The sequence below is a fragment of the Bufo bufo genome, chromosome 1 (genome assembly GCF_905171765.1).
Source record: "Bufo bufo chromosome 1, aBufBuf1.1, whole genome shotgun sequence".
NCBI lineage: Eukaryota > Metazoa > Chordata > Amphibia > Anura > Bufonidae > Bufo > Bufo bufo.
In genome coordinates, this window is record NC_053389.1 from 64,307,573 (window position 1) to 64,330,520 (window position 22,948).

At 42.8% G+C, this 22,948-nt stretch overlaps 1 protein-coding gene across 1 annotated transcript; it reads right to left on the reverse strand.

The window, feature by feature from the left end:
• Window positions 1–1,422: 1,422 nt before the first annotated feature.
• Window positions 1,423–22,948, reverse strand: LOC120995813 (nicotinamide N-methyltransferase-like). The gene is made up of 3 exons (XM_040425248.1): window positions 22,686–22,948; window positions 12,655–12,862; window positions 1,423–2,181 (listed from the first exon to the last, which is right to left on the reverse strand). Exons 1-3 carry the CDS (start codon window positions 22,831–22,833, stop codon window positions 1,755–1,757), a joined length of 783 nt encoding a protein of 260 aa, XP_040281182.1. The 5' UTR covers window positions 22,834–22,948; the 3' UTR covers window positions 1,423–1,754.

A 22,948-nucleotide genomic window follows, 5' to 3' on the forward strand; every position in this document is an offset into this window, starting at 1 on the left:
TCCAGTGCTTTCCCTTTGTAATGGTCTCTAAATGCTCTGCAATCTCCAGCAGTTCTTTCCCTCAGGGTCTGGCTCATATACTGTTGGCTGCTCTCAGTTTATTTCTCTCTGTTTCTTGCTGCTTTTCTTTCTCACAGGCTATACACAACTGAACTACTTTCCCCTCTAGAGAAAGTGGGTGGAGGGGCCACCACCAAACTTCTGTTACTAAGGGCTGACAAGTTAACTCCTACTCCCCATACACAACCTTTGGGGCACAAGGTGCATAATGTTACTACATTAACCCCTTATGCAGTGGGCTGCCAGCGCACTGTACACACATGTACTTGAGTACAAAGTGAAAACAGGGCCGTGTATATTCATCTAAATTCAATAGTGATAGGAGGGGTATTCATTTTTATTCTTAGGAAAACCGATTCTTCAGCTTTTGGACCTAAAATCAGAAATTACACATGCATTGTGTTAAATGGGTAATGCTTAACTGGTATTTACATGTTATTAAACAAAATAGCCAAACGAAGAGAAAAAAAAGTTTATTTTCTTATCTTAACCAGCCATAATCAAAAGCAATTCACATATACAGTATATAGATTCATTGACAAAAAATTATACACTAAGAAGGAGTTGTAGAAACTGAATAGAGCTTTCTATGCGTGAATGATAATATATGGAAGTGATTACAATATTAAAGAGAAAGTAGTAGTTTGCTGGGAAAAACTGTACAATTGAGGGAAGGCTCTAGGACCCTGTTGGGTGCCTCTAGCCTGGACACAAGATGGGATAAAGACTCTAGCCTGGATACAAGACGAGAGACGGCCTCTAGCCTGGATACAAGAGAAGGTATGGCCTTGAGCCTGGATACAAGATCAGATACGGTCTCTAGCCTAGAAACAAGATGAGATACAGCCTCTAGCCTGGATACAAGATGATATACATCCTCTAGCCTGGATACAAGATGGGATACGGCCTCTAGCCTGGATACAAGATGAGATATGGCCTCTAGCCTGGATACAAGATGAGATATGGCCTCTAGCCTGGATACAAGATGAGATATGGCCTCCAGCCTGGATACAAGATGAGATAAAGCCTCTAACCTAGATACAAGATGAGATAGGGCCTCTAGCCTGGATAAAAGAGAAGGTATGGCCTTAAGCCTGGATACAAGATGAGATACGGTCTCTAGCCTAGAAACAAGATGAGATACAGCCTCTAGCCTGGATACAAGATGAGATACATCCTCTAGCCTGGATACAAGATGGGATACGGACTCAAACCTGGATACAAGTTGAGATACGGCCTCTAGCCTGGATACAAGATGAGATACGGCCTCTAGCCTGGATACAAGATGAGATATGGCCTCCAGCCTGGATACAAGATGAGATATGGTTGGGCATGGAGACATACAGGTTCTGTATGGTATCCTGCAGTACATTTGCCCACAGATGTTACAGCTGGGCCTGTAGATCCTACACACTCGTAGGTTGCTGAAGCTGGCGTCTCAGCTGATCCCATAAATGCTGGATTGGCGATAAATCTGGTGACCGGGCAGTCAAGGAAGTGTTGGAGATATTCCTGGGAAATCATACTGAAAAATACCAGTGGGAAGCCCTAGCATGACAATGACATTTCTATCTGGGTGCTTTATGTTTTGTCAATGAGTTTACATTTGTATATAGATAGGTACGGTATTTTCTTTAATCTATGCTCTGTGGTAGGATACAATTGAGCTAGTTTAATTTTTACAACAAATAAACTTATACTTTTTGAGCATGAACAAAATAGAAGCCCTCATAATCAGAGGCGTCAAAGTCAGCATTTTCCGGCTTCCCGAAAGACACCAGTTGTATGATCTCATAGCCACTTTCGCTAATGACTTTTTTCAGAAACTTCTCATTAACAGGAAGAGAGAAAACTTTATTGGAACCAACTTCATAGTAATTGGCCCCAAGGTCTCCTGCCATTAGCAAGTGTCCCTTTGGTTTAAGAAGATTGGAGAGATTCTTCAGAGCCGTCCCGTAGGACTCATAATTCTTGCAAGCAGCTTCCAGGCAAACAGTTGTAAGGAGGCAATCAGCTTTGGGCACTTCATGTGGTGACAATGGATTACTCTTACTGACATCACACATGAAAACTTTTTTTATTTTTCCTTTGAGTTTCTCCTCCTTCTCCTTCTGGCCCATGCTGCAAAGAAAATTTTAAAAAAATTCTTACGTTAAATCTATAAGACAAACAGTTTTCATATAACTATCTTTATTATGTTGCGCTACAAATGTGAGAATCGATTTGTCTCTTTTGTTTGTGAAGTCCCCCCCCCCCCCCCAGCCATATGATTGATAAGGCCGGACTTCGCACCTGTGCAGGTTACCATTGAAAAGGACCCAGTGCTCGCATGATCACCATGATCTCTGCAATCAGCTGATCGGCAAGGGGTGCAAGGAGTAGAATCCACCCAATCTTATATTGATGAGCTTATGCTGATAGGTAAACAATATGTGTAGCCCCCAAAGCTTTTTTAAAAAGATTGTCTGACCGTAAAACAAATTTTGCTAATTGATTTCCACTTTGAAAAATGCTTTGAATTCCAACACAGGTGGAACATATTACGCATGTCAATACAAGTCTATGGAGAGGCCAGCGGGGAGGAGTGAGCAACAGCATGTGTGAGATGGGACTCAAAGAGAGACAATAAGGAAACTGCACAGCTGCATAGGAAAGTTATCTTCCAGCACAATTGCTAAATTCACAAACTATACAGTACTTCTCTGTAATGTCCTTCATGATCCTGGCGCACACTGATTGAGTAAGAGAAGGTTGGGAAGCAGCTTCTCCTCTACATTCTGCGTGCAGTGGATGGCTCCTAGTCTCCACCCACCATCTCTGAGAGATCTGCAAATTAGATTTTTAGAAAGTACAGCGGAAAACTGCTAAAAAATGCCACATACCAGCGATATAAAGGCCAGAAATAGTGTTATTCCTTAAGTACACACACTGTACTACTGAATTATCCAGAGTTTGTTAAAGATTGATTTTTTTTTTATTTCTTTTTTTATTGTAATGCATTAGAATACTTATGTACTGCTACTATTTATCCATCACTGGCCACAGCAAAGGCCTCAGTGGCATTGACAGGTCGCCACTACAGCAGTATTTATTCTACTTGTAGGCTTAAACATAACTTAGAAGGCTGCTGCTCCTTTTTTGCCAAGCCAAAGATTGCATGTATGCTGCATGATAAGAAATCGCAACACTTTGTACTGTAAATCAGAGTTGGACAGGACTGCTAAAGAATCATCCAATGTGCAAGCTACAGCATCTGCAATAGACCCTATGTAGTCCACTCCACCACCAGACAACCGAAGCAATTATTGGTGCTGTCACTTGATGACCTCTACTGAGGTTTTCACTTTATCTGAGTTACTTCACCCAATAGTTCTTACTGATGATATGACCGGTGGGTGCAGTGATAATGACGCCTTAAGGCAAGTAAAGTAGAGATGCTCTGAGTTTGTTTAACTGTCTGGGTCTTCAATCATTTCTTTTCATGGGTCCAAACTATCCTCGTCTGACATTGCCAAAAACTACAAAGTTATCCACAGGACTTGTTGACTTTTGCACAACTATTGAAGAGGTCACCTCTGATGCAATGACAACACAAGGTGACTGCTCTTATCAGGTCACATTCCCACACTGGCATGCACCATGGTGTGTACCAGAAGCTTCACAATAGTCAACAAAGGTTATTTCTTTGAAGGTCCATACATACACAGCATGAGTGATCAGTGGTTAGCACTGTTTCCTAATGGCATTGGTGTCCTAGGTTTAAATCGGCTAAGGATGACACCGGAATGTAGTTTGCATGTTCTCCCCATCTTTGCATGGGCTTCCTCCCACGCTCCAAAAACATACTGTTGGGTTAATTTGGTTTTTGGATTGTGAGCCCCAATGAAGACAGGGCCTGATGATGATCTCTCTACAGAGCTGAGGATTATATTAGCGCTCTATAAATTAATATAATACAATATTGCCTGGATTGTCATTTTGAGAGATACATGAACTCTGCTCATCCTATCTTATGACCTAACCACAGTAATCCTTAAAGAGTTTGTCTAGGATTTTGATATTGATGGCCTCTCATCAGGAGAGGCCATCAATATCAGATACTCAAATCCCTGACGTCCTGCACGCCCACCAATCAGCTGTTACCTTGTGGCTCCAGTGCTGGAGTTACACAGCTCCATCCATTGTGCAGTAAACAGAGCTGATAGCTGCAGCACTGCTCTCATTCACTGAGATGGGAGCAGTTCTGCGGTTAACAGCCCCATCCACTATGTAATTCCGCTGCCGAAACTACAATGTATCAGTTTAATATAATCAGCGAGGGTGTCAGACCCTCGCTGATTAGATATTGATGTCCTATCCTGAAGATAGACCATCATTATCAAAATCCTGGACAACCCTATTAAGGTGATAGATGTCTGAAAAACTCAAAATTCTATGGAATCAGTTCTTTTGACCTTTCTCCTAACATCATTCCTGTGCACAAACTTGTCATCTAATCCTATTCTCTCTGACCTACTTTACCCCTAGAAGTCACATACCAGTCAGATGGATCTTTGAAGGACTTCTTCAGTTGCATCTTAATTTCTCCCATGCTCTGTCTCCACAGCTGTACCTCAAGCTTCAGTCCTTAGCCTGCCACTGTTTTCTATCTTCTCCAAAAAGTTTGGCAAACTTTTCTCTTCCTTTAGCCTTCAATATCACCTCTGTGTTGGTGATATCCAGATCTCCCAGACTAAGTTAAGCCCTGTTCTCTCTTCCTCTATTCCTCTGTGGCATTACATCTCAGTTTCCGAGATTTCTTAGATAATCTGAAAAAGTAACCTTATTGTTTTACCCCATTCACTTTCTAAACCTCTTATTGATGGCTCTTTAACAGTAAAGTATCCTGTTATTCTTCTCCTTTTCTGTGCTGTCCTTTCAGCAATTCCAGTGATTTCACCCTCATGTCTTATAAGCCAATGCAGAGGTGATTATATTGTTTGTACTATGGGAGAGTTGCTATAGGGGATGCACAGGTAGCAGTTGCAGTACCCACAGACCTGGGGGTATCTACAAAGTTTGGTTTGTTATATAATGTTTGTAATGGTTTTGTAATGTACTTTGTGCTCAGTGTGCTCAGCTTGAGCTAGATATTGCCAGGACTAACAATCTCTGGAGCTTAGGGTGTGGGCTGGCCCCACCCCCTAGTTCCAGACTATTCTAGTCAGTTTAGCTGTAGAGAGGGGTAAGGAGCAATCTCTATGTATTTCTCTCCTCCAGACTCCAGCACCAAGCCCTGGAGCCCCGTCACCGCTACGAGCTCCAGGAGATGAAAGCAAGCAAGAACTAAAGGATTTGCATGGCTACAGGGAGAGAGAGACAACAAGGTAAGCCATCTTAAGGCAATCCAGACCCTGCTGCTGCAAAGGGGAAAAAAGTTAAGACACCCTATGCACCCAGACTAGTGAACACTATATCCACCGTTGCTAGATTGTAGTTGCTAGCCAGCGATTCTAAAAACAGGGTCTATAGCAAAAGAAAAAGTAACCAGAGGGCCATTGCTGAAACGAACTGCCTAGCCCTAGTTCATTCTTGGACATCTGGGAGGAATTTTCGCTGTATACAGATAACTGCTGTACTACAACTCCTATTGTGCACACAGTAAAGAAAGAATTTTGTTAGGTTCAATTTGGCCTCGTCTGACTCTTAACACCACACACTGGCCATTGCATTTACATCATGTGCTCTGCCTTGAACCCACAGGAGAGCCCATGGCTACAGGGAGTGCCCTGAGGGAACATAGGGTGCCCCTCCTTCACTGCACTGACCCCAGGGAGCAACAGTCTTAGTACACCATAACACATCATCATTAGAGCCACTACCCCTTCCATCCTCTACTACCCCTCCTCAGGGGCTCAATGCACAGTCACTTCTAGGCCCCTCTGTGGGCCCAAATAAAAATACCCTAGTGTTATTAAACGACACATGACAAGTGGTGGTGGTTTCCTGCTAAAGGGGTTGTCTGGGCTTTTACTATTGATGACCTATCCTCAGGATAGCACAAAGATGAAGGTTGACGGCAGCATATCCAAGCAGATTTCTTTTATTTACAATGGGTCCATAAAAAGTGTGTATACAAACACCAGAATAAAGTGCAACGTTTCGACTACGCAGTAGTCTTTCTCAAAGCATAATATGGAGTTTACTGTATCATGAGGGTTTATATAGTGCACATACCACCCCCTCTCATTTAATCAAATCAATTAATCATGCTAATTCATCATTTCACCGCCTTCACCTTAATATAAACCAATCACAGTATCCAACAACATGATTGTCAGTGCCACTTACCAATCTCTAAAGTATATAAAATTGGGACCTCATGGGAGATGGACCTCAGAATCTACATCATGACTCCAGGTGCCGGCATCTCAATTGTGTTACTGCGCATGACTATGCGCTCTCTCCACCTCCAATGTCCATGTGATCCACCCCGATCACATGATCCATAACGCGACCTTATCTACGTCACTGTGATGTGACCAATAGCCCGCCTCTCTGTGTGTCGATAGCGCACGCCCAGATGGTGGAGCGTCATATTACCACAGTGACCCCCCAGCCGCGCAGCGCCACAACAGTGTGTCAACTGTCGCTCCATTGTGTCACAATCCATCAGCCTCATACAGAGATCGGCGTCACTCACCTCAGAGTAAACAAGGGCAGTGGAGATTAACATAACCTTACTGAGAATATATTATTATATATATCATCACTATAATTATGTCCATATTCAACATAATCATACTGCATGATGAAGATTCCATATAATCCAAATCCCACCTGTCACAAAAAACAAAATAGTAATTAATAAAATATCTTAAAAACAAACTCCATCATACTGGTGTTATTCAGACATACAATATTATTCTATACCATTTACATTGAATTCAAAATTTTACCCATGAGGTTGCAATGCTCTCAAATCATGGATCCATCTTAATTCCTTTTTCCTCAAAATATTCTCTTTGTCACCTCCCCTCCTCAAAAAACCAACAGAATCGATCACCCTAAATCTCAATTGATTCATCGAATGTCCCTTTTCAATAAAGTGTTTCGCAACAGGCTTATCCAACATCTTTTTTCCTAATAGTGCTTTTATGTCTATTAATCCGTTCCCGGACTTCCATAGTGGTTTCTCCCACATAAATCAAACTGCAAGGACATTGTATCATGTAGACCACATCACGTGATCTACATGTATAATCATTTTTAATGTTGAATACATGAGTATAAGGATGCGCAAACGTGTCACCTTTAATCATATTGCCACAATTGCAGCAATTTAGGCAGGGGAAATTACCCATTTTACGGGGGGCTAAATATCTCTGTCTCTCAATCTCCTTACCACCAATATCCGTCTTATTGAGTCATATGTAGATATTGTTACCAGAAGTATTAAAGCATTGAGAGAAAATGATGGATACGGAGAAATATATTAGAGAGGTATGTAGACAACTGGAGGATCAAGAGGTGTATAAGGTGCTGAAGACGGATCCTAAATGTGAAATTATGGGTGCTATAGTGGTGATGGTTGATGAGGCCCAAGTAAATGGTATTATCGATGAAGAACTGGGTGAGTTCTTAAAGGTACAACATCCTATAACCCCATTGCTATATATACTCCCTAAGATCCATATAAGCTTGGAGGATCCCCCGTGGAGACCAATTGTTTCGAGGAGAGGATCCGTCTTTAGCACCGTAGCTATATTCCTTGATAGATTATTGAGGAGATATGCTATAGAAGCCCCCTCATACATTAGGGATACGAGTCACTTCCTTTTGAAGTTAAGTGATATTGTCTTACCAGAACAATTTTATTTTGTTTCTTTTGATGTAGTTTCTCTATATACATCTATAGAACACGAAGATGGACTGAGAGCAGTCCGTGTGGCACTTGACAGCACAGGGTTCTCTTCGGCTGGTGCACGTTTTGTCCTCCAACTCCTGGAGGTGGTCCTCAGAAGGAATTATTTCCTCTTTGGGGACCACTTCTACTAACAGAAGCGGGGGACCGCGATGGGGTCACATGTGGCCCCCACTTATGTTAACATCTACATGGCTAGAGTGGAGGACAGATTAGTGTACCAGTCAGAGTTTATGGAGAGGACCCTGTGCTGGTGGCGCTACATCGACGACATTTTCTTGATTTGGGGAGGCACCTATATGGAGCTGGAGAGCTTTCATCAGCATTTGAACAGTGCTATTCCTGGTTTACATTTTACTATGACGTCATCAAGTAGCGACTTACAATTTTTGGATGTTAGAATATATGTTGAGGATGGAGACATTAAGACTGACTTATATGAAAAAAACGACGGATAGGAAAAATCTATTAAGGTATGACAGTGCACATCCACGACGAATGGTAGAATCACTTCCCTGGAGTCAACTCCTTAGAGTTAGGAGAGTAGTTTCAGATGATAGGATTCTTGATAAGCGAATAGATGAGATGTGTCACAAGTTCAAGAATAGGGGTTATCCTCGGAAATTATTGCAAAGATCATGTAATAGAATGAAAGAGGTTGATAGGGAAACCATATTGCAGACGAGTAAGACAAAGGAGCAGGGTGCATATAGGATTCCGTTTGTATCGACTTTTGGTAAATATAGTGCCAGAATATCAGAGATCTTGAATTGAGAATGGGGTATTCTACAGAAGGGTTTTCCCTCAATAAGTGAGTTTCGTGTACCCCTTCTAATGGCATACAGGAGGAAAACCAATCTGAGAGATAGGTTGGTTAAGACGGATATTGGTTGTAAGGAGATTGAGAGACAGAGATATTTAGCCCCCTGTAAAATGGGTAATTACTGCAACTGTGGCAATATGATTAAGGGTGACACGTTTGCGCATTCTTATACTGGTGTGATCTACATGATACAATGTCCTTGCAGTTTGATTTATGTGGGAGAAACCACTATGGAAGTCCGGGAACGGATTAATAGACATAAAAGCACTATTAGGAAAAAGATGTTGGATAAGCCTGTTGTGAAACACTTTATTGAAAAGGGACATTCGATGAATCAATTGAGATTTAGGGTGATCGATTCTGTTGGTTTTTTGAGGAGGGGAGGTGACAAAGAGAATATTTTGAGGAAAAAGGAATTAAGATGGATCCATGATTTGAGAGCATTGCAACCTCATGGGTTAAATATTAAATTCAATGTAAGTGGTATAGAATAATATTGTATGTCTGAATAACACCAGTATGATGGAGTTTGTTTTTAAGATATTTTATTAATTGCTATTTTATTTTTTATGACAGGTGGGATTTGGATTATATGGAATCTTCATCATGCAGTATGATTATGGTGAATATGGACATAATCATAGTGATGATATATATGATAATATATTCTCAGTAAGGTTATGTTAATCTCCACTGCCCTTGTTTACTCTGAGGTGAGTGACGCCGATCTCTGTATGAGGCTGATGGATTGTGACACAATGGAGCGACAGTTGACACACTGTTGTGGCACTGCGCGGCTGGGGAGGTCACTATGGTAATTTGACGCTCCACCATCTGGGCGTGCGCTATCGACACACAGAGAGGCGGGCTATTGGTCACGTCACGGTGACTGATGCACATGTGACGTAGATAAGGTCACGTGATGGATCATGTGATCGGGGTGGATCACATGGACATTGGAGGTGGAGAGAGCGCATAGTCATGCGCAGTAACACAATTGAGATGCCGGCACCTGGAGTCATGATGTAGATTCTGAGGTCCATCTCCCATGAGGTCCCAATTTTATATACTTTAGAGATTGGTAAGTGGCACTGACAATCATGTCGTTGGATACTGTGATTGGTTTATAGTAAGGTGAAGGCGGTGACATGATGAATTAGCATAATTAATTGATTTGATTAAATGAGAGGGGGTGGTATGTGCACTATATAAACCCTCATGATACAGTAAACTCCATATTATGCTTTGAGAAAGACTACTGCGTAGTCGAAACGTTGCACTTTATTCTGGTGTTTGTATACACACTTTTTATGGACCCATTATGAATAAAAGAAATCTGCTTGGATATGCTGCCGTCAACCTTCATCTTTGTGCTATTCTACTGACCGTGTGGATCTGTGGTCAAAGGACGAGCTGTTGCATTCCTGAAGCAAGTCTCAGTGGTCACTTGTGTTGCTCTCATACGAATATTTCTACTATCCTCAGGATAGGTCATCAATATCACATCGGCGGGGGTCTGACACCCGGCATCCCCACCAATCAGCTGTATGAGGTGACGGCCAAAGATCTTCATGCTATGCCTCTGGACTGGTCCCTAAACTTGCAAAGGTTTAACCAAGCAATGGTAGCTAAAATGTAAATAGTGTTGGGAAGGTCTTCTCTGCCAGTTTTCTGGTGTAGAAATGTGGCACATTCCAGCAGATAGGATCAGTATATATACTGTGTACTACTGGTATATACTCTGCTGCACTAGCTCTGGATACAATATAGAAAGCAGGGACAGGAGGTGGGGGCATGAAAATGATCATTTAGATGGGGAGGCACACTCGTGAAATACACTGGCCCCACCAAATCTGTAAACAGTCTTTGTTATAGTCACAAAGTTTGGCACAGGGGCAAGACGCCTGGTATTTTTTTAAATATACGAGCATGTTACCCTTTGAATGAATAATTTTTTGCAGAAATATGAATGCATTGGAAAATTGTCCAGCCTCTAGCCCTAATGCCAAAATGCTTCATTTTGGGGGTTTGGAATTAAATATGGGCCTCACTAAATCAGTCAGACTCAGACCCTACTGTTCAGCAGACAATTTGCACCAGTTCCCCTAATACAGCAGGATAAGGCCCTGGGCACACTGTGAGCTCACAAAAATGTACACCCTGGCATTTTCTCAATATTGATCTTTTTTTCTTAAATATGATCCCTGAGATATACATACACATTTCAGATTTAGAAGGGGAAGTTTTCAGCCATGTCATGTGTGGGTTGTGTCATGGTTTGTTTTCCCTCATCTCAGAATATTTATTTATTGTATGCATTTATATAGCGCTACTATATTCCACAGCGCTTTACAGACATTAGCATCCAACTGTCCGCAATGGGGCTCACAATCTAAGTTCCCTATCAGTATGTCTTCGGAGGAAACCAGAGAAAACCCACGCAAACGCGGGGAGAACATACAAACTCCATGCAGATGTTGTCCTGATTCAAACCCAGGACCCCGAGGCACCAGTGCTAACCACTGAGCCACAGTACTGCCCATACAATTTAGTATCTGCTATGTACATACTATTTGTGCAATGCTTTATAGTATCACTGCTTATGTAAAATTTCAATAAAAGGAGAATATACATAAGTATGCCAGAGCACTGCTCCTGTTTCTCACAGCTCTCTCTGCTCTCCCCCTCCCTTCTCTCAGTATTAGACTTAGCAGGAGTAGGAGGTTGTACTTGGCAGATCAGAGTGTGCAGAGAGAATTCAATGAGGGTAGCTCACACAAACTGTAGATATGGAGGAAAGCACACACAAGTCACTTTGCAGTGGGAGAATCACACGAGCTACTGTATGTACAAGTGTAACAAGCACCCACAGTAAACTCCTTACTCTATCAGGACTAATCAGTCCAGGAATGAAATTGTGCTGATACATAAGAGCTGGTGAAGACAGCAGCATCCTGGGCACACAGATCTCACATCCATCATGTATTACAGGGTGGTAGACATCCACATGGGAAAATTAAGAAAATCGGAGCAGGTTGTAAGCGCAATATCAGGGCGTCTGAATGAAGGAATTGGAAAAAAATTTAAGCCTGAAACTTAGTGCAATTTTTTTTAAACTAAATGTAACCACTAACATATGTTAACCTTTAATTGAATTTGAGTCTTGATGTCATTCAAACTTTAGTGTTTTACTTTGCATTCAATTTTAGTATTATTTAAATACACTGATGTCTATGGAGTGTGATACTGTAAGCCTCTAATTCCAAACCTTATTACCATAGGGGAACCCCTTTTCCAAACCTCATGTGGGGAAGGGCCGGTAAAGCATGCTGTAATTCTAACCTAGCACCATATCCTTACTGAGATAAATTTGAAAAGTATCTATGGTTAGATACTAGTTCACCATCTGTACTGTATAAGTGACAGTTCTTTGTTTACCCAGTGTTTAAAGGGGTTATCCAGGCCTTGAAAAGACCTCAGAGAGTGGCTGACCCTTGGTGGTTTTTATACTTGCCTGGTCCCTGCCTCTGGGTTCCGCTATATTGCTCCCCGGCCATCTCTCCTTCTCCGCGGTGCTCTTGCATCAACATCCTGTAGACGGTCACCACATGACCGTTGCAGCCAATCACTGGACACAGTGGTGGCACATCACTGGGTCATGTACCACATAGTTGACAGGCCATTCCTACGTCCACTCATTGGCTGCAGAGGTCACGTGGTGCTGCAGTGATGGCCTGGGAACATTAGAGCTGGAACCCAGCGGTGGGGACCAGGTAAGTATGAACCCCAGCGGGGCTCGGGCACTCTCTGAGGGTCTTTTTAAGTCTTGGATAACCCCATTGACTCAGCGAGAGGACTTCATACCAACCTTTTTCCTTCTATTTCACAGACGTGTTTCACTACAGATGACCAGTCAAAGGCGTCAGCTTCATTATTCAGCCATTTCTGCAGCTCTTTTAGCTCTCTGTTAGTATGCCAGGTGACTGTAATATCATCAAAGCATTCACAGGCTGAGAGAAGCTGGTAGATGGAGGGAGCGGTGCCAATGTCAATGAGTGTAGATCCTTTCACAGCGCCTGAGAAACAAAATGAACGGTTATAGGCCCTGGAACGTAAAGCATTGTAAGAAAAATCTGATTTTACATAAGAAAAACCTCACATTTGTTCCAAAAGGGAAAGCTTTAGGGATTAGAAATGGTAATTGAAGATGCCCTCATACACCTTAGTTAAATGTTGTAGGATTTCTGCAGGAGAGAAGGATCAGGCATGTTGCATTTCAACATGTCTGATCCGTTATTGCTCCCATGGGATACAAGCTACTTTTTGAAAGGTCAGACAGAGGCTTGTTTCCCCCTCCTCCACTGAAAAAACATGCACTGGCTAAGTCATACCCAGCATGGGAAAGGGTACCAGGGACAAGGATGGGAGTGGTAGTCCAAACAATGGTGGGAATCCCTCTCTGGAGCTCCTGAAGAGCCACATGCACAGCGAGGAGGGGGTGCGCAGTTTCCCCCGGGACACACCCTAATGAGAACAGTCTCCTGCCTGATGTAAGATGGGATGTCCTTGGTGTTGGGAGTTGTAATGAGGGGCAGGGTAGGGATGAGAGGTAGTGCATACACTCTTTATGTATTACTATGCTTAACTTTACTCCAGCCTGTTGGTGCAATACTCTCCCAAAATATGGGTCTACAATGCCCACTGAGGGTGCAGTCCTTTAACAGACTTGTAACCTGTCTATCTTTCTTATATGACTAGGGACCTTAGGCCTTTACACCTAGTCAAAATACTGTGCAGTCCATAAGCCAAAATATGTGCGTTACTTTCACAGGCAATAGTCCTCACACCAATCACTACAGGTAACTGTCATGTTTTCATCAAAAAATAAATTTTAGCATATGTTACTGCGGCAGCTGCATTATGCATAAGGCAATCTTTCGTTTTTTTTACATACCACTGTTTTCCTTGAGTTTTTCCTTAGTTACAGCTACTTAAAAGCTACAGCTGTTTAAACATTTGCAATATATGGACCTTCTCAGGATGGCTCCTCTGCCAGTTCTCTGAGGCCAAAACTGCTTTCCCTCACTACACATACACACTTGCTGTAGACAGCATCTCCCTGCCAGCCAATCAGATTGGATTACTGAGAGACACGCCTCCTCACTCTGAAGCCTAATGCAGGCATGCAGTATGAAGGACCACCCCTCCGTCTTCTGTTTATACTAAAAGAAAGACAGACAAGCCATAGCAACGGTCTTTTAACCACTTAAAGAGGACTTTTCACTTGTAAAAACTATGTGAACTAAGTATGCTGCCATGTAGAGCGGCGCCCGGGGATCTCACTGCACTTACTATTATCCCCGGGCGCCGCTCCGTTCTCCCGTTATGCCCTCCGGTATCTTTGCTCCTTAAGTTATAGTAGGCGGGTCTTCCCTTGTCCTGTGGGCGTCTCCTTCTCCTAGGCTGTAGCGCTGGCCAATCGCAGCGCACAGCTCACAGCCTGGGAGAAAAAAAACTTTGGATCATTTTCGTTATGCGAAGTGCGCATGCGCCGGCCGGCGCACTTCGCTAGAACCTGCCTTGGCCCCCCGATTACAGCCGGGGGCCAAGGCAGGTTCTAGCGAAGTGCGCCGGACGGCGCATGCGCACTTCGCATAACGAGGCCGCTGCCAGGAGTGAACGATGAACTGAGGTAGGCGGCTCTAATGGAAGGGAGGGCGGAGATTTCAATTCAGAAGGCGGCGCTGGGCACCGAAAGGAGATGGCTTCAGCGGGGCACCCTGCATCGTGAGATGTCCCCTTGGACACATTTTGACGTGAGTGACAGGTTATATAAACCTGTTTTATATGATTATAGAGCCACAGGCGCATTTGATAAGGTCACTTTAGGATTCTGTGTATTAGTAGGGACCTCGCCATATGTTTAGGTTATAGGCCTAAATTCTGATGACAGAATCCCTTTAAGGTGAAATAGGGCTGAGTCCTTAAAGGGTTAAGGGAGCAGTGGAAAGGGACAGGGGACATTAATGAAAGCTGTTACTAGAAGGTAATCACAGATCTTTTGACAATCATTGACAGACTAACTCAGGTATACATGCCTAGCTCTAATAAACTAGCAAATAAAAATAAATATGACAGTTACACTTTAACTTTCAAGTGAGTAGCTTCCTGTACTCTTAAAATGGATGGGTTGCTGGGAGATCACTTAGGTCCCAATTTTATGTCTGACTTGCAGCGGTCAAATGCTGAGGCCAGTGATTGGCATGAACTATGAACATTACCACTCCAGGACCAGCAGGGATCATGGTGGTGGCCCGAGAAAAGTGGGACTTTTTAAAATGGAGAAAGTTTTTTTGTTTGTTTTTTATTTTACACAGCCCCATGATCTGCCTATTTTTTTAAAATCTTAGGTGACTCCTTTAGTTGGTTCTTTTATCATATATTTAGTAAGTGTGATCCTGTTACTGTAACTTTGCAGTAAACTTTGTTCTGTTACCATTTCTATGCAGTAAGCTTAGCTTTGGCACTGTAGTATAAACTTGTTTTTAGTGGGAATATTAAAAACTTTTGAGGTCCATGTTTTCCAGTCTTTGATAATGTGATAAGTGTTTTTGTGTTCCATTTTAATTTTCTTTGCAGCTAGGATATGCCACCTCTGGGACTGGCTCCTATCTTCAGAACGGGCCCCCCAAAGTGAATGAAAGAGCACTGGGCATGCACGGCCACCTCTATAGGACTGGCAGAAATATGCAAGCCAGTGTTCAGAACTCACATAGAAGTGAATGGAGGGTGGATGCGCTTGCGCGGTGAGCTCTCATTCAGTTTGGGGTGGGGCCATATTCTGGAGAGAGGAGCGGGTCCCAGAGTTGGGACACGCACCTATCTGACATTGGTGGCATATCCTAGCAAGATGCCACTGATGTAAAAGATGAAACAACCCCTTTAACCCCTTCCTGACAGTCATTGTTCACCTCCCGGACAACTCATTTTTGGAAATCTGACATATGTCACTTTATGTGGTAATAACTTTGGAACGCTTTTACTTATCCAAGTGATTCTGAGATTGTTTTCTCCGGACACATTGTACTTCATGTTAGCAGTAAACTTGGGACGATATGTTTTATCTTTACTCATAAAACAAACAAAAAACAAAATTTCTAGAAACTTTTAAAAAATTTGCTATTTTATGTTGCCATCATTTTGTAAATGTAATTTTTTTTGTGTTTAGGGCCGATTTACATCAGCTGAGGAAGAGGCTCTAGAATTCAACGGATACGGATGCACAGCTTTTTGTCTAGCCGAAGCCAGCACTTATGCTGGAAATCGGCCAGATCCTATTGTAGTCAATGTGGTCTGGTGGTGCACAGCCTGATCCAGTGAACCCCTCTGCCAGAACAGCCTGCAAAATCGGTTAAATGCAGCGGTGAATCAGCTCTGAAAAAAATTTTAGAAGCAATTTTTCCAATTTTCAAGAAAATTTCCATAAAAGACTTTTGTAAGGGCCAATTCAGTTCTAAAGTGACTTTGAGAGGCTTACATAATAGAAACCACCCGTACATGACCCCAATTTAAAAAGTACACCCCTCAAATTATTCAAAACTGATTTTAGAAACTTTGTTAACCCTTTAGGTTTTCCACAAGAGTTAAAGGAAATGGAAGTGAAAATTCGAATTGTTTTTGCAGATTTTCCAACACAGCAAGGGTTAACAGCAAAACAAACCTCAATATTTATTACCCTAATCCTACAGTTTATAAAAAAACACCCCATATGTGATCATAAACTGTTGTATGGGCACACGGTAAGGCTCAGAAGGGAAGAAGCACCATATGGCTTTTGGACGGGCAGATTTTGCTGGAATGATTTTTGGATGCCATGTCACATTTGTACCCTTACAGTGGAATCCCCTAAAAAGTCACCCCATTTTGGAAACTAACCCCCTCAAGTATTTTATTGAGGGGTGTAGTAAGTGCTTTGACCCCCCAGGAGTTTCATTGAATTTAGAAACACTTGGCTGTGAAAATGAGAAATTACATTTTTTTCTAATAAATTGTTGCTTTAGCCACAGATTTTCATTTTCACAAAGGGTAACAGGAGGAAAAGAACCCCAAAATTTGTCGCTCATTTTCTCTGGAGTATGGCAGAAACTGGTGTTTGGGCACACTGCACAGCTCAGAAAAGAGAGAGCACCATGTGTATTTGAGGCCTAGATTGGTGACCACATTTTAAAACCACACCCCTCACAGTATTTACCAAGGGGTGGAGTGAGTATTTTGACCCCACAGGTAACATAGTAACATAGTTTATAAGGCTGAAAAAAGACATCTGTCCACCAGTTCGGTCTGTTATCCTGCAAGTTGATCCAGAGGAAGGCAAAAAAAAAAACTGTGAGGTAGAAGCCAATTTTCCCCACTTTAGGGGGGGAAATTCCTTCCCTACTCCAAACGGCAGTCAGAATAACTCAGTTTTTTTTTTTCTTTTATATGCTATCAATCACCGACACCATGGCCCTGTGTGCAACTGAAGTAAAAAAGAGCACAGAATTAAATGTGTAATTGACACTTTCGTTGAATCTTTACCCACAAAACTATATATAAATCTGCTCATCTCCTCCTGCTCTATTGCATGATGCTTTTTGTTTTGCAATGAATTCACAGTAGATGGTGTAAAGAAAAATGTAAATTTTTCCACAGATATGTCATTTCAGTGCCCAATAATGTGTTCTGCCCATTGTGTGTCAGTGTGAAAAGTCAGCCCTCATATTATTATGCTGTCCTTCCTGGTTTTATAAACACCCTACATGTGGCCCTCTTTTGCCTGGACATACCATAGGGCTCAGGAGCATAAGAGCACCATGCACATTTGAAGCGCATTGTGGTGATTTACGCATCTTGAAGCTGTAGAAGCTCTGGGGTGAAATAATTAATAAAACCCTTGAGAAGTGACTCCATTTTGAAAACTTCACCACTCAAAACATTCAGGGGTGGAGTTAGCATTTTGATGCTGACCACAGGTATTTTACCGAAATATATGTGCAGGTGACCATGCAAGTGAAAACTGCAAGTTTTCCACAGATGTGGCATTTTAGTGCCCAATATGTTGTTCTCAGCTGTGCCATCTGAGACTCACACCACACTACTTGAATTCATAGGCAGGATCTACTGGGTATGGAAATGCCATAAATGTAGATGTAAGCTGCTGTATGGGCACATGGCAGGGCTCAGAAGGGAAGGAGCGCTTTTTGGCTTTTGGAGCATGGATTTTTTGCTGAGAAATGTGTCATCTAAATTTTTTTCTGCTAGCTAAAACCAGATAACAACACATAACCTTTTTTTCTAATCTGTTTTTTAGTTTGTTTGTCTTTTATTTCCAGTACATGATTGTGAGGGCGGCCATTTTGCCTGAGCGTTTCTTAACAGCATTTAGAGATATGCTTTACAGCAGCCACCATGGGCCATAGACACAGTAATCTTGTCTCGCTGACTATTTTGACTCACTGAGATAGTTTTCTAGGTATTTTACAAGGAAGGAGTAGATAAGATGAAATATCACCTATTGTGAATGTTGCATCCTGCGCTATCTATATATAGGTCACATTGGTCATTGTAATTCCCCATGTAATAATAATTCTGGAGCATCTATTCTTATGACTCTAGGTTGTGTCCTTCCTCTAGTATTACTAATAGAAGTTTATGAATGACTTGCCAGCAGTCTACAATACAGGTCTATCTGAATGTTACCAGTTGTGGGCATGTCCCTACACCAGGGATGCCCAACCTGCGGCCCTTCAGCTGTTGCAAAACTACAACTCCCAGCATGCCCTGACAGCCTACAGCAGGGCATGGTGGGAGTTGTAGTTTTGCAATAGCTGAAGAGTCGCAGATTGGGAATTCCTGCCCTACACTGTCTGACACTATCCAATCAGTGCCGCCAGTGTCAGACTCGGCAGGGCATCTGCCCCCCCCCCCCCCAACTGGTAACACCCATCTGGATCTTTATTGCAGACAGTTGGCAATTTATTCATAAACTTCAAGTAGGAATAAAATAGGAACGTTAAGACAAGTTGTTCCAGAATTCGTATTACCTGGGGAATGAAAGTAGTAACTAAAACAGACATGTCCGGAGGTGGGACCGGTCCTCTGTTAAACAGATCCACTTTTAGATTAGGTTCTTACTATTACAAATTGCTAAGGGCCCATTCACACAACCGTATTTTTCATTCCGCATCTAATCTCCAATTTTGCGGATGCGAACCCATTCATTTCAATAGGGCCACATAAGATACAGACAGCGCACTGTGTGCCGTCCGCATCCTCATTTCCGTTCCGCGGCCCCATAAAAAAACATAGAGCATGTCCAATTCTTGTCCATTTTTTGAGGACAAGAATTGGCATTTCTATCATGGAGAAGGACATTCCTATCCGCAAAATGTGGAGCGCCCACGCCCGTTACCTGTGTTTTGCAGATCCGCGATTTGAAGTCTGCAAAAATGGATACGGTAGTGTGAATGAGCCCTTACTAAAATAAAATAGCTTGGCGTTTTTCAAGGGTTATATAATCTGAGTGTGACGTAACATTGCTAGGGGGACAAATATTAATTGTGCGCTAAGGAATTAGATTTTAAAACCGTCTGCGTAACAATCTAGACTAGTGTACCATTAAAGGGGATGTCCCAGCTCATCCACAGGAGAGGTGATAAGTGTCGGATTGGTGGAGGTCCAACTACTAGAATCCCTAAGAATCACAACGGGTCAATCATGTCTATGGAACTGGCGAAGATAGCCGAGTACAGCACTTGACTATCCCCGGCAGTCCCATAGAATTTGAATGGAGGTGCAGTGTGGATGCTTGACTGCCGACCCATTAAAACAGGGGACACCGGAGCCCCCTTCTCATGACTGTGGTGGAGTTGTCATTCTGGGACAACCCCTTTAAGAGTCGGTGAAAAGCTGAGTGACTATACTGTTTATTATTAGTTCTTGTAACATAGTAACATAGTTTATAAGTTTATATTATTGTTAAAGGGATTGTCCAAGATTTTACTATTCATAGCCTGTCCGCAAGATAGGCCATCGATATCTAATTGGCGTGGGTCTGACACCGCCACCGATCAGCCATTTCAGAGTAGCTCCGGCGCTGTAGCTACTCCACATCTCTGTCCACTGTGCAGCGGATGGAGCTGGTAACCGCAGCTCTGTCCATTATACAATCAGGGGCGGACTGGCCATAGACCCTACAGGGAAATTTCGCTATGGGCCGATGCCTAGAGGGTCACCTAACCCTCCTCTTGGCCAAAAACCAGGTACATAAAGATCTGATACTCTCAGCATTGATTAATTTAGGCACTATTTTGTGCTGCACTGTGGTATCTGGGGCCACCTTTATGTTTTTTTTTTCCAGGGTTCCCAGTCCGCCCCTGTATACAATGTATGGGGCTGTGTCCGAAACAGCTGACCCCTGCCAACCAGATATTGATGGGTGTTTATCCTGAGGATATGTCATCAATAGTAAAATCCTGGAATACCCATTTCAAGTGGACCTTGGGTCTCTGGAGTTTATCCCTTTCCTTCATCTGCATTCCCTCCCGTCCCTTGGTAGAACTTGATGCACAGATGTCTTTGGTTAACCGTATTATATAACTTTTCAGAATGGAGTTCTGTTTTATATTACAATATTTCTCTACATGGAAAAATAATAAATAATAAAATCCAATATCTACAGTACTACAACTACCCTGCTCCAGACACAAGAATGGTCAGATACTTTCAGATACCAGACCATACACGTAGATGCTTCTGGATGCGATAACTTAATATTATAATACTTAATATAATATTTAATTTCAATTGTAATGTATACAGGATATCAAAGATGATAAGATGACTTCCCAATCCAGTCCCGAGGACAATCCATACAATGTATGACGACTGACGGGACCTTACCCTTGACGTTAGAAGCTAGCCCTCCTAAATAATGACCACAAAACAAGAGCCGTCACTGGTGGGATGTAGGTGAGTATTATCAGTGTAGCTGGCAGTGGACACGGCTCAGATCACGACAATAAAGGTAATTACAGAACCTGTTGTAACGAGGACGACAGAGGTTCATGTAGGGTTGGACACTTTGGTGGGCTCCATTGGAACAGGACCATCAACAGAAGACAATCCCTAGAACTAAAGTTTCCCCTACACTTAAAGGAGTTGTTCCTCAAAAATATTCTACATTTTTCAAACCAGCACCTGGATCTGAATGCTTTTCTTATTGCATGTAATTAAATATTCAGTATAGCTACTGAGTTATAAAATGAAATGCATCAGTATAGCGCCACCTGCTGTTTGTTCTTTTTATAATTTCCCTGTCATGTTCACTGAGCGCATGCTCAGTTCCATCCTACAACTGCCACCAGCTTCAGTGGAAAGGACACTCCCCCTGAGAAGGTGCATGCCCCCTGAGCTGCCAGCTTGAAATAAATGTAGCAGAATATTTGGAGCCAGGCATGGGGATGTCATGTACTAGACCAGTGATGGCTAACCTCCCGGCATTCCAGCTGTGGTGAAACTACGACTCCCAACATGCTCCATTCATTTCTATAGAGTACCAAAAACAGCCAAGCAAGAGTGCATGCTGGGAGTCGAAGTTTTACTACAGCTGGAGGTTAGTGCATACATATTTTTACAGCTTCCATTGAGTTCAATGGTAGCTTTATAACTCCTTCTGCACTGAGCTCCCCCTAGTGGTGGCTGAAGGCAGACAGTTTTATCACTAAAATAAATCTTTGTCAAATAAGTAAAATTTTAGTAACAAAATCTCCAAGAAAAAAAGAATATCATTTGGTGTGTTTCCCCCCCCCCTGCTGTGCATTTGCCGTAGAAATGCTGATTTTTGTGGTGTGGACGTACCGTTCAGGGGTTGTGGGTTTTGTTATAGAAAATGCTTCTGATTCCACACTTTGCATTGGAAAAGGGTGAAATCTGCAATGAGGATCCACAACATAATTTGACATGCTGAGAATTTAAAATCTGCACCACAAGTGACTTTTCATTGCAGATTTATTTCTGCAGTGTGTGGATGACAATTGCTAAACACTCATCCACTTTGCTCGTTCTGTACCAGGGGTGCACCGACCAATGAGGCGAGGTGAGGCGATTGCCTCCGGCGGCACCAGGTAGGGGCAAGAGGGAGGGGGAATCAGAAGCGCTCATTGAGGAAGCGCTCATCAATACATATTCAACTGCATCGCTGTACTCAGGACAATAATACAGTTGAATGCTGCAACGGGGCACGGAGGCGATGTCTTCCTGGCCCGCGGCTTCCTCTAACAGTTCCTGTAGCCTATCAGAGGCCGGTGTCATCATTGCCGGGCTGCATAGAGCTCAGGGCACAGACTGGAAGAGGTCTGTGTCTGTTTGCATTTGCAGGAGGGAAGAGGTTAGGTTAAGAGATTGCCATGGGGGGGCGCCGTTTCAGTTTTCGCCTCAGGCAGTAGAGGTTCTGTACAATGCATGAAAATCTGATATGGCAAATCCGCAGCATTTGGGTCACAAGTGGTCGTACCCACCAGGCGGATATGCTGCTGATTGTTAACGGCAGAATTGTGTGTAAAATCTATGGTATAACACAAGGGCAGCAAAGTGGATGCAACGTTGAAAAATCTCATCCACACGTTGCAGAAAATTTCCACAACGGAATCGGCGCGTCACCCGATCTACGGTGTGGATTTTAAATCTGTCGGGTTTTCTCTTTGCAATGCAGAGAGTGAATTATGCAGCAAACCCCCCGTTTACCCCATGAATTCCACACCCCTGCCACTTCAGACTTCCTGCACATGCGCTGTGGATTTTTTCCCGTTCCGATTAACCCTATGAGAACCTATACTTTATCCATCATTTTGGATTTCATACCTGATTTGAAAGTCTTGTTGAAATTGTCAAGGACAAACCTCAGGAAATCATCGGCCAGGCTTCCAGATCCCAAATGGAAATAGGTTTCTAGATACAGTCGTGGGTCAAACTGCTCTTCATATTCTCTGGTATTTGTGAAGTCCGACATACTGGTTCTGAGCGATGTGACTGTCGCGCACAAGCAATGTCGGCCAGCTGTGGACTGAGCTGATCCTGTGTGTTACGTCCAAAGTTCTGCTGAGAAGGCGTTGTCAGTGTCTGGC